General features: G+C 44.4%; 1 protein-coding gene across 1 annotated transcript in view; it reads left to right on the top strand.

The window, feature by feature from the left end:
• The window catches only part of dnai1.2 (dynein, axonemal, intermediate chain 1, paralog 2), a gene marked incomplete at both ends in the record, with an annotated part of 40,175 nt that extends 27,594 nt beyond the window's left edge, over positions 1–12,581 (top strand). The window contains 9 exons of the mRNA XM_084315818.1: positions 1,967–2,010; positions 2,161–2,408; positions 2,995–3,084; positions 4,217–4,304; positions 4,675–4,754; positions 6,864–7,012; positions 10,797–10,896; positions 11,561–11,743; positions 12,480–12,581. Coding sequence (XP_084171944.1) covers positions 1,967–2,010; positions 2,161–2,408; positions 2,995–3,084; positions 4,217–4,304; positions 4,675–4,754; positions 6,864–7,012; positions 10,797–10,896; positions 11,561–11,743; positions 12,480–12,581 — 1,084 coding nt within the window. The remainder of the gene's footprint in view (positions 1–1,966; positions 2,011–2,160; positions 2,409–2,994; positions 3,085–4,216; positions 4,305–4,674; positions 4,755–6,863; positions 7,013–10,796; positions 10,897–11,560; positions 11,744–12,479) is intronic.
• Positions 12,582–12,895: the final 314 nt, after the last annotated feature.

The following is a 12,895-nucleotide window of genomic DNA, read 5'->3' as shown; positions in this document are numbered from 1 at the left end:
AATGCTAGCTCTAGTGTAGTGACCATGTTGGTGTCACTGTCACACCAGGGCAGCACAGGTCACAATGCTAGCTCTAGTGTGGTGACCATGTTGGTGTCACACCAGGGCAGCACAGGTCACAATGCTAGCTCTAGTGTGGTGACCATGTTGGTGTCACACCAGGGCAGCACAGGTCACAATGCTAGCTCTAGTGTGGTGACCATGTTGGTGTCACACCAGGGCAGGTCACCATGCTAGCTCTAGTGTGGTGACCATGTTGGTGTCACACCAGGGCAGCACAGGTCACAATGCTAGCTCTAGTGTGGTGACCATGTTGGTGTTACACCAGGGCAGCACAGGTCACAATGCTAGCTCTAGTGTGGTGACCATGTTGGTGTCACACCAGGGCAGGTCACAATGCTAGCTCTAGTGTGGTGACCATGTTGGTGTCACACCAGGGCAGCACAAGTCACAATGCTAGCTCTAGTGTGGTGACCATGTTGGTGTCACACCAGGGCAGCACAGGTCACAATGCTAGCTCTAGTGTGGTGACCATGTTGGTGTCACACCAGGGCAGGGCAGGTCACAATGCTAGCTCTAGTGTGGTGACCATGTTGGTGTTACACCAAGGCAGGTCACAATGCTAGCTCTAGTGTGGTGACCATGTTGGTGTTACACCAGGGCAGCACAGGTCACAATGTTAGCTCTAGTGTGGTGACCATGTTGGTGTCACACCAGGGCGGCACAGGTCACAATGCTAGCTCTAGTGTGGTGACCATGTTGGTGTTACACCAGGGCAGCACAGGTCACAACGCTAGCTCTAGTGTGGTGACCATGTTGGTGTTACACCAGGGCAGCACAGGTCACAATGCTAGCTCTAGTGTGGTGACCATGTTGGTGTTACACCAGGGCGGCACAGGTCACAATGCTAGCTCTAGTGTGGTGACCATGTTGGTGTTACACCAGGGCAGCACAGGTCACAACGCTAGCTCTGGTGTGGTGACCACGAGTGTCACAGCTCCTCTGGAAGTGGTCTTTGAGGTACTCTGGTGCTCTGTTGTTATACATGAAGGACCACTCTGAGCTGCAGTTGAACTGCCCTATCCTTCAGGGGAAGCCAACCCAGCTGCAGTTGAACTGATCTATCCTTCATGGGAAGCCAACCCAGCTGCAGTTGAACTGACCTATCCTTCAGGGGAAGCCAACATGGTCCCACATTTTCCCACATGGTCCCTCGAGGACAGAACCAGCACTAGTCTAACTAATTTATTCTGGGAAACCTGCAACTTGTCTTTTAGTACTTGTGTAAACTATGGATGAGTTGGTCGCAACCCTTTAGCTCAGCTGGCTAGTGCGGCCGACTGTGGATCCTATGGTCCCAGGTTCAAATCCACTCGGTTACATTGGTGACAGCGGTGGGTTCTCACTGCCCTGTGGATCTGTATCTAGGTTCACATAGCAATGGGGGTGGGATCTCAGTCCTTTAACCCTGGGAAAGTGGGTCAACATCGACGAAAGAAAGTGCAAGGACGCACTTCTCGGGTGGACGACTGTAAACTATGGATGAGTCGGTCATCACCTGCTATTGTGTCTGATCCTTTAGCTCAGCTGGTTAGTGCGGCCGCCTGTGGATCCAGGTTCAAATCCACTCTGTTACACTTGTGTCAGGCCTCCATGCACACCCCATACACCTGGAGACGGGTCTAGAATCCCCAGCATCTGACCTATTGCCCTTTCTGAGTAGAATGCTTCATGTCATTTGGAACAGTACCTTGCTCTAAGGACAGGTTGATTGCATGTGCAACGCAAGGAGCTATCAGGTCGGTTGCGTCCTTCAAAAACCCAGCAGAGATATTATCAAGGCTATCAGTTAAGGTCCTTTAGCAAGCTTCTATTTTTTCCCACTGAAACTAGATTGGTATGACCCATAGATTTGAATAGAAAATGTGATTGATTGATTGATTGATTGAAATCTTGTCATCAACAGGAATAAGAAACACAAAGACATGTTTGCCGTGGGAATGGGATCCTGTAAGTACAATACAACAGACCGATGGCAGGGGTTTGAAGATCGATTGTGTAGATTCCTACTGTTCCTATAATGTAAACCATCATTAAACCCCTAAAATATGAACCGATTCCCTTTTGCTTCCACCTCACAAACCCTCTCCCCATCCCCAGATGACTTCAGCAAACAGGGGCACGGCATGCTGGTGTTCTACACGTTGAAGAACGCCACCTTCCCAGAGTACATCTACCCCACCAGCTCGGGCGTCTTGTGCCTGGACATCCACTGTCAGCGGTCCTACCTGGTGGCGGTGGGCTTCTACGATGGCTGTGTTGCCGTCTACAGCCTGAAGGAGGAGGGGCCGCAGCCCATCTACAAGAGCACAGCCATGGCCGGCAAGCACACCGACCCCGTGTGGCAGGTCATATTTTGACTGATTGACCTTTTGAAATCCATTTCCTTCAGTTTTCACATGTATTCTTATCCCGCACCTCGGTGTGCACACAGCTACTCTACTAGGGCTGACCTCGACTAGTCGAAGGGTCGACTAATCGATCGAAAGGAGCTGTAGTCGACTGCCAATCTCTCAGTCGAGATAATTTTTTTTGGATCATTCTTTCCAAAAGCAAAGAGGCCTAGAAGCGTGGCTAACGCTAATGGCACGCATACCGGAGAGGCTAACTGCCTAAGAAAACGGGCACAGAGGCACTGAAAGAGGATTTCACCCGTCTAATGAACACGCTAGACAAATATCAAGATGTATCCATCAGTGGACCAATTGCATGCTTTGAAGAAGCCTTCAGTCGACTCCTTCAGACATTAAGCACCCCCCACAGCCCAAATGGAATGATACAAAAAACATTTTGGCCAATCATCGTCGACTATACAAATCCTTAGTCGCGGACAGGCCTATACTCTATACTCTGCCTCCGTTCCATGTTCTTCTCATACTTCGACGTCTTGTCTCTCCAGTTTGTGCTTTAATCTCAATGTGCGTCACATCACAGGTGTGCTGGCAGAAGGACGACATGGACAACAACCACAACTTCTACTCCCTGTCGTCTGACGGTCGAGTGGTGTCCTGGACCCTGGTCAAGGTGGGACATTTTCCTCTCTGTCCTACAGCTCATAGTCTCTCTCTGGGTTGATCGTTTACAGTGATTTGCCCAGCAGAGTATACCACACTGTCATTTGGAGATGTGTTTGTGTATGTGTGCACTGCACATGCTTACATGTCATAATATATCATTTCTGACCTCTTGCTTTTAAGGGTTCTATTTTTATGCCAGTTAAGTTGTTGATGATTTCATCAGGCACAAGGTAAATTCTCTCCACCTGCGCCCGGGGCTCAAATGGTGTGGGTTGGAGGGTATCAATACAGATCCCCTATTTTGGTATCCATTTTGGCATAAAATGGCACCTGCTCAGACCAAATATACTGTAAGTGCAGATGTTAGTGCTCTGTGCTATTTTCGTAGCAGTAGTCTGGGTGAGAATGCAAAGAGTGTGACAGAAAACGAAATAGCAGTCCGTGCAATCGAGTAGAAATCATATTAAAGTCACAAAGAAATGGCATTTAGAGACCATCGCGCTTCCCTAACGAATGTATTTCAGAGTGAAACAGTCAGGCTGGACCTAGCAAAGCTGTATGCTAGCTTGCTGGTTCCCGGCTGTATATGTAACGCTACACTAGCTTCATATCACAGCCGGGCAAATTAACATACAGTAGAGTGAAATTAACTTAGGATATCACAGTCACAGGTGACGGTATGTTGTGCAATTAAATTTCACTGACTCAGATGCATTCTATAGTATACCTAAACATACAATCCAGGCCACCTATTTGTCAAACTACCTTTGATGCTGGCTGGAAAACATACTTATTTCTATATAACTGAGCAAACATTCCTTTCGCATGTGCTTCCTGATTGGAGAGCTTTGAAAGTGACAGAAGACATGGAACACTTTGTGAGGTTGAGTTATTACATAATTATGCAGGCTGCCCGTCATGTTTATTTTTCAATTTGAATTTCAACTTATTTGATACATTTCAACCCGATTTTAATTATTCAGATTGGACATTTCAGATCAAGCTAGCTGCACAACTAACTCATATAAATACATACAACCGTATAACTACATTTGTAACCATGGTTCTGTCCATAGTCCTGTGTGTGTGTGCGCATGTGTACATCTGTAACTGCATAACAGTATGTTTATGTGTTGCAGAATGAGCTAGTCTACACTGATGTCATCAAGCTGTCATTGGAAGGGGTCGTCTCTGAGGGGCCAGAGGTTGTGCAGCAACCTGTTACAGGTTAGATCTCACTTTGTGTGTGTGTGTGTGTGTGTGTGTGCAAGCTTGTGTGAGTGTGTGTGTGCATGTGTGCATGGTTGTGTTTGTGTGTGTGTGCATGTGTGCATGTCATGTGTGTGTGCATGGGTGTGTGTGTGTGTGTGTGTGTGTGTGTGTGTGTGTGTGTGTGTGTGTGTGTGTGTGTGTGTGTGTGTGTGTGTGTGTGTGTGTGTGTGTGTGTGTGTGTGTGGATGCATGTCGTGTGTGTGTGTGTGCGTGCATGTCATGTGTGTGTGTGTGGGTGTGTGTGTGTGTGTGTATGTCTGTTGTGTGCGTGCGTGTGTGTGTTTACCTTTGTGCTGAAAAGGTCCTTGATGTCTCCGTCCTACAGCTTGTGGCACATCGTTTGACTTCCATAAACAGATCGACTACCTCTTCCTAGTGGGTACAGAGGAGGGCAAGATACACAAGGTAAGATCTGAATTCTACAGCTTCTCATACAGACAGAACATAGCCCACTTTAGAGCTCCTTTATCTTTGTGCCCAGCTGCTATTCTATTCCAGTCATACTTTGTATTCTCTTATTCATCGTAATTCTACTTTATTCTATTTTGATTCTATTTAATTGTATTCAATTTGTATCCTATCCTATTGTGGCTGCGGCCGCGGCAGGGTTGAACCTTAGCCTCTGTGCTGTAAAGGCGACGTGACGATGAAGATCCTGATTGTTATTCTGAACGCTCCGTTACGAGGACTTTCATCTGGTTCTCTCTTCCCGAAGAGAGGCTCCTCCTTACGCCGCAAACACACCACCGTCCAAGCGCTGCGAAACTAAAATGTGCAGCCTGGTTGTTCACACCAGCAGCGATTCCTAGCAGGTTGTTTTCCTAGCAGGCGTTCTGACTCTGTCTCCTAGCAGGTTGTTTTCCTAGCAGGCGTTATGGCTCTGTCTCCTAGCAGGTTGTTTTCCTAGCAGGCGTTCTGACTCTGTCTCCTAGCAGGTTGTTTTCCTAGCAGGCGTTCTGACTGTCTCCTAGCAGGTTGTTTTCCTAGCAGGCGTTCTTGTAGCCTGAGTAACAGAGTTTTTAGGTAAGACAATAGTGGACATTTCCCCCTGACCTGTAGGTAGTGACTTGTGTTTATTCTTGACTTCCTCTGCCAACTGGGGTCTGTGTGTATTCACACAATTGATCCAAGATCCAACAATTATCTTCATATACGAAATATGTTCTTCATCTGGAGTCATAAAGGAGGCCTATACAAGTCCTTCCCTGCCATAACTAAAACGGTCCTCGCTGAACGGTGACCATGTACAAGAATAACACATACATGGTGTGTGGTCAAGGCGGGGTCACTCAGGTCACATGGTTTCATCTGCCATCTTGTCTGTCACTGTGTTAACCTGACGTTTCACAGCCTTAGATATAGGCCATTATAGTATTATGCTTTATGATGCATGCCTATCAGAAAGGTCAAGATATGTTGTGTATGAGTTTGGCCTGATGGTGGTGCTAGAGGACAGGTCATGGGATGACACAAGTCAATAAGGTTGTTCCTCTATTATGGGTCATGCATTATTCACAACCACTACTGGGTCAGGAGGAGATACACTCATTTGAACATGTAAAGTATCTGACTAGTAGCCCGGCAGCACTGCAGCTTTATCTGACTAGTACTGGGGGGGGTCTACTACTGTATCTGACATCTGTCCCCACAGACACCTGTTCCCACAGGCCAACAGGCTACTTGATCCTGGATTTATCTTCACAATCGTATCTCTGTCACAGTGATGTTGTTGTTGTTGTTGTTGTTGTTGTTGTTGTTGTTGTTGTTGTTGTTGTTGTTGTTGTTGTTGTTGTTGTTGTTGTTGTTGTTGTTGTTGTTGCTGTTGCTGTTGTTGTTGTTGTTGTTGTTGTTGTTGTTGTACCAGTATTACTACCATTACTACCATTATTACTACAACTGTAGTGGTTGTCTGGTAAGCGTCTGGTAATCAGAAGGTTCCTGGTTCGATTATGGCTCCTCCTCCTGATGTCCTGCCTTAAAGGAACACTCCAACATTTTGGGAAATTTGCTTATTTGCCATCTACCCTGGAGTTAGACAAGAAGATACATACCTTTTTCTTCTCTGTGCATGCAGTAGGAGTAGGAAGACGCGCACCATTAGCCTAGCTTAGCGTCAGTCACTGGAAGTAGGTTCCTCCATTAGCCTATAGTTCCCAACGTCTTCCTACTCCTACTGCATGCACAGAGAAGAAAAATGTATTTATCTTCTTGTCTAACTCCAGGGTTCCCAAAAGGTTGGAGTGTTAAGATACATACCTTTTTCTTCTCTGTGCATGCAGTAGGAGTAGGAAGACGCACACCATTAGCCTAGCTTAGCGTCAGTCACTGGAAGTAGGTTCCTCCATTAGCCTAGTTTTCCTAGTGTTCCTTTAAGACACTTAACGCCTAACTGCTACCATTATTCCCTCAGTGGCAAGCAAATGCTGAATTTCCTTTAGCAGAAAAGATTATATAATTGACCTAATGTAATAACTGCATCAGATATAATAATGACAACTCCATTGCATTCCCCAGTGCTCTAAGGCCTACTCCAGCCATTTCCTGGAGACCTACTACGCCCACAACATGGCAGTGGACGCTATTAAGTGGAACCACTTCCATCCCAAAGTCTTTATCTCGTGCAGCTCCGACTGGACTATCAAGATCTGGGACCACACCATCACGTAAGGCCACTGATATGATCTAAAAGTGGTACAGAAGCAGAATATAAAGTATTCTGGTATCTGGGACAGATATGAAATATGTCTCATCCCTGTAAAGATTCTGTCTCAAATAATTTTGTCTAGTGATTCCAAGCTAATGGTCTGTATATACTGTATACGATATACTGTCCAGTAAAAGCAATGGTTGGATTGGTAGTCTGTATCAGCCAATGCTTGTTTAGTAGGCCTACTCAAGTACACAATAACATATATAATAGTTACTGTAACAATAACAACATGTTATAGATATCCTGCCTTAAGTACACAATGACAACAAGTTACTGGTGTCCTGCCTTAACACTTTGAGCGCCGGACCCAAGTATAGTCGGGTTTTGGTCGTAATTTATTTTATTCGCTATTTCCATTCATAATCCATCGAGGGAGCCTGATGTTATCATTGGGAATGGGTCTGAGATCGCAAACGTCCAATACTGCCGCCTGCCGCCTTGCGGCCAGTATTGCACATCCTTGGAAACTCTCGGCTTGGTCTGTGCGTCGATCTAAAAAATCCGGTCCGGGTTTTCCTCGTCGGGCAGGACAAGCATTTATAATGCATGGATGGAGGAGAATCAAGCACTCCCTGTTCATGTTCTTTGGTGGATTATGTTGGCAAAACGATCAACATCAATACTTGGAATGGCGATCAGATAATTGGAATATTGTTTTTGGAGTACATCCTAGTCAAGGTAAGGGCTATATGGTATCAATCTTGCGTTGATCCAAGAATCCATTCACAGCGATCCGACCGTATGTGTGTAATGTGTGTGTGTAACGTATCCCGTTGGTGGCGATCAAAGCATGGAAAAATGACCCCCCCCCCCCCACCCTTTCATGCATTCATGATGAAACATAATACCGATAATATAGCGTTGATTTCAGATTGATTGTTGATACAGGCGAGAAACAGCACGCTTTTTAGTGAAATGCACTAAACGCTGCATAGCGGCGTTTTCTGGGACTAGACAGGATTACTCTAAAACTATACTCATATTCACCACGGTATAAAACGGGAATGTATGGATGAAAAAATTATTTCTTTTTCACAAATTGAACGATAGATACTCGATGTCAAATGGGCAATCGTTTTATATCCATAGCTATGATATTTAATAGAGTTTGAGCCCTGCAAACACCGCCATGTATCCGTATACTTTAGCGGTGGCCTAATTACCACACGGTACACAGCGACCTCTGGTGCTGAAAGTGTTAACACAATGGCACCCGACCACGTATATATCCGTGTTTCGAATCCATGCTTAAAGGACCGAGGACGGATATATCTGTGGCAAGTTGTTTTGGCTTTTATTCCATTTTAATAACCTATTCAAGGTCGCCGAGCTGCACTGCAGATGTACCCTACTCTTTGAATTCGAGAAAGTGCATTACCGGCCAGATCCTCTTAGGGGCGCTATCGCGATAATGCAGTGTTCCCTGTGGCCGAAGTTGTCTTTTTTTTTTTTTTATCTCTAATGTCGTTTTCTACTCACCTGAAGCGATAGCTATTGTCTGTTGCACGGAATACGTTTTGGATCGCGGATTTCACTATGATGCAATAAGGGGATTTATCATCAGCCAATGGACATATCGATCTACCAGATGGCGATCGATAACGGGGAAATGCTCGGGGGGATCCAACCGGCTCATGGTAAGATCTTTTTCACGTAAATTACATGCTGATCGGGCCTTGTTATGATACTCAACCGGGTGATTAGCGTATGTGGCTACTTAGTAGTCTTAGACGAACACGGTTATTGGTAATCAATAATAAGAAACAACCCCCCCCCGCCCCCCCCCCCTTTCATGCATACATGCTTGAGGATCGTGCCGACCATATGCAGTTTGAGTTTTAACTGTAGCTTATGTATAACGGAAATGCCATTGGATATAACGTTAGTAGCTATTAGCCCTTTATCTAGCCTTCCAGGAAATATACTAGACCAAATGCTGTATAACACTTCACGGCGCTATAAAATGAGAATGTATTGATTACTGATGTCCTGCCTTAACTCTTTCTGCGCCAAAAAACGAATAATCTCGTGTTTTGTCGCCAACACTTGAGTGCCAAAAACGAGATATCTCATTTTTAATTCCTTTGATCTTTTTCCTTTGATCCCTGTTCTAAACACTCGCTCGGAGCTCAGGGATTAAAGCGCTCCGTCTTGAGACGGATTTCCGTCAATTTGATTCGGAGTCGTGACGGATTTTCCGTCAATTGGCTACCTAGTATACTGGGAACAAAATAAGCACCCGCCAAGCGCCAATGACGTGTAGATTTACTATTTGGCTGGTAAATTACAGAGGCTACTGTTGTCAGCAGTCCGTGTGTCCGCGCGCGTGTGTATGTGTGTGTCCAATGTCCGTTCGTAGCATGAGATGCACACACGGCTTACTTCACTTAACGTTACTTACTAAAATGAGGATACTCTTCCATAATGCACACACAATAGCGAATAAATCAAGACCCTACAAGGACTTCGCCTGGATGTGCGAGTACTTTTATTGTGTTTGTGTTATAACGTTAGTTCCGCAGGTTTATATAGATGTGTCGGCTTTCACTTTCAGTAAGTTATGTTTGTAAAGCCTGGATGCTAATGTTAGCTAAAGTTAGCCAGCCAAATTGTTTGCAGAACAATGCTGCAAAGATACAGCCATCACTATTTAAACCCTAAATTGAGGAGCCTTTTCGCTCTCTGTGTGTGTGTGCGTGTGTCTGTGTGTGTCCCGAGTCCCGACCCCACTTCTCCTAGTCTCACACACGACACAACTGTTTCACACACAAGTTTAACATGCAGAGGAATACTTGTAGTACAACGATGATTCAGAATGCATGTTGCCAACGCAATTTGACGGTGACTGTCTCGGGTTGCTACTAGATAGAACAGAATGGTAGCCAACACTCTTGATTTGTGATTGATTGGTTAATTATGAAATGTTAATCTTATTGTTTCTAACAGTGTTTTTACAGAAAGAGTATTCGAATACTCGTTTGGAAACACCAAGGAGTATTCAAAGCCTGTAAATGGTATTCGGGACAGCCCTACACTAAATAATATATGAATAAATTATCTGCATTTTAAACTATTAACGCTGACTTATTCCTTCAGTCCACTCAAAATGATGCTAATATTCCTTATGTTGTTCATGATATTAATTGAAAAGGGCAGAAACTGCTGCTCTACAGTACTTGATTAGAAATACAAAACAATGAAAATTTTTTTTTACCTAAAACATGCTTCTGTACCAATCACAGTGTCGTATTTTACCGGACCTAAAACATGCTTTTGGTAACGATCGCAGTTTCTAGTGATTTTGTGAAGACACATATGTATATGGTATATACCTTTGATTTGGAAGTATTTGGAGTTTCAAGCGAGCAATCCAAACGATTTGGGCATATTGCATATAACACGTCATTTATTTCATAGCGATCTATGAAAAAATACTGGATTATTTTGGAAAGGGGCGATGTTTAGCATGGAATAGCGCACAAACTACAGTATGTAGAAATGAACTTGTTAGTCATTGTTGGACTATGAACAATGCCTGTCAAATGAGCCATACTATTGTCTCCATAGCTATAATACAGAACACACGATGGGTCCGCAAACATCGCTAAAATGGTCAATAACGCTGGCGCCATTGAGTAGAGATGAGAAAACAGCGTGGCGGTCAATGAGTTAAGTACACAATGACAACAAGTTACTGATGTCCTGCCATTTCTTTTTATGTCCATGTCTGCTTCCAGGAGCCCAATGTTCACGTTTGACCTGAACGCAGCAGTGGGAGATGTAGCCTGGTCTCCGTACTCCAGCACAGTCTTTGCTGCTGTCACCACTGATGGCAGGGTATGTAACCAATATCTATATACAGTTCACCTCAGGGACCAGCTCTTTAAGTTTTGAAGGTTTACTGTATTAATAATTTAGCAAATGACTGATTAGGAAAAGCTAGACATGTGCTGTTGGTGGCTGACAGCGAGTATTATCCTCAAATGGCCCGAATTCTTAATCCCCTTTTGTAACCATGCCCCTAATCTGAGCCGTTGAAGAGCAGAATGTTTTTAGTTTTATGAGAATAGCGCCACCATGAGGTCAGATGACTCAGAACTTCACAGGCCTCCTTGCTTCGGTAAGGCAAACAAATTAGTCAAGTTCAGTGGAAATTGAACAGTGCGCTCACAAGTGAAGAGTCACTTCTGAATAATGAACGTTTGGCCTGATGTTGGCACCAGAGGAAAGGTCACAAGCTCACTAAAACCAATAGGATTCTAGGAGTCTAGGGGTTGTGAATGTGCTGTGAACATGTGAGAATATTCAAATGAAAACTGTTAGAGATACAGTCATTTTGAAGTGGGATGTTTGGCCTGATGGTGGCACTAGAGGAAAGGGTCACCAAAACCAATAGGCTTCTTCCTCTAGGGGTCATGAATGTGCACAGTTTAAATCAGTGGTGATGAAATGCTTTTACTCGAGTGCTGTACTTAAGTAAATTTAGCTTGTTCTTTCTTAGGTTCATGTCTTTGACCTGAGCATCAACAAATACGAGGCCATCTGCCAGCAGCCAGTAGTGGCAAAGAAGACCAAGCTGACTCACATTGCGTTCAACCCAGTCTATCCTATTATCATAGTCGGGGACGACCGTGGCTACGTCACCAGCCTCAAGCTCTCCCCTAACCTGCGCAAGAAACCTAAGGTAAGAGCCGGATTCAGAGGCTAAAGATGTTCTGTAAAAGAAACCTAAGGTAAGAGTCTGATTCAGAGGCTAAAGATGTTCTGTAAAAGAAACCTAAGGTAAGAGTCTGATTCAGAGGTTAAAGATGTTCTGTAAAAGAAACCTAGGTTAGAGTATTAACGCAGAGGCTAAATATGTTCTGTAAAAGAGACCCAGAGGCACAATCCACAGACACAACTGTAGAGCAAGGTGGGCTGATGAAAGAGGATGCAAAATTGCAAATGCCATTGCTGCATTACATTACTTTTATGATGTGAGGGGCAAAACATTGATATGATGACAGACAGCTAAATGCCCCCAATACTATCATAGCCATACAGTTAACCAAAGTTAGAGATAGATAGAGAGCTGTATAACTATAATACAAATAATGTTAGCTACTACTGTGAAAGGCAGAGCATGAGAGAGAAGAGAGAGAGAGAGTCACACAAAGCTAATACTTCAATGACTTTCAGATGTAACGTAACATGGTAACATTATCTTAGCTATAGCTTCATTTCCACTTTAGCTTTAGAGTGTGTTGATCATGTTTCTGCATTTACCTCATGTCTGATGGGCTTGTCGTCTGAATCAGTGTTCAGTTCAAGTGATTTCTGGCTTTTTGTGTGTGTGCGTGTGCGTGTGCGTGTGCGTGTGTGTGTGTGTGTGTGTGTGTGTGTGTGTGTGTGTGTGTGTGTGTGTGTGTGTGTGTGTGCAGGAGAAGAAGGGTCAGCAGCTGCCCACTGGTCCAGAGGCGGAAATAGCCAAGATGGAGAAGCTACTGAGCTTATTGAGGGAACCAGAGCCAAACTCAGCTTAAGATCACTATGTCTATTAAGATCTATTATGATCAGTGATGGGAATAACGGCGTTATAAATAACGGCGTTACTGACGGCGTTACTTTTTTCAGTAACGAGTAATCTATCGGATTACTCTTCCAATCTTAATAACGCCGTTACCGTTACTGCCAAAAAATGCGGCGCGTTACTATGATTGAAGCAGTTTCTTTCATCAGACCAACTAGATCTCTGAGCCGAGAGGCAATACTTTTTTTTAACTGTTCTTCCTTGGTTAGTGGGCAGTGCGCGAGACAAGCGCATACATGCTGACGATTGGCTGAGGTTGAGTACAAT

This window comes from Notolepis coatsorum, assembly GCF_963971535.1.
Source record: "Notolepis coatsorum genome assembly, chromosome: 6".
Taxonomy (NCBI): Eukaryota; Metazoa; Chordata; class Actinopteri; order Aulopiformes; family Paralepididae; genus Notolepis; species Notolepis coatsorum.
Note: the sequence above shows the minus strand (reverse complement) of the source record. Positions and strands in the feature narration are given on the sequence as shown.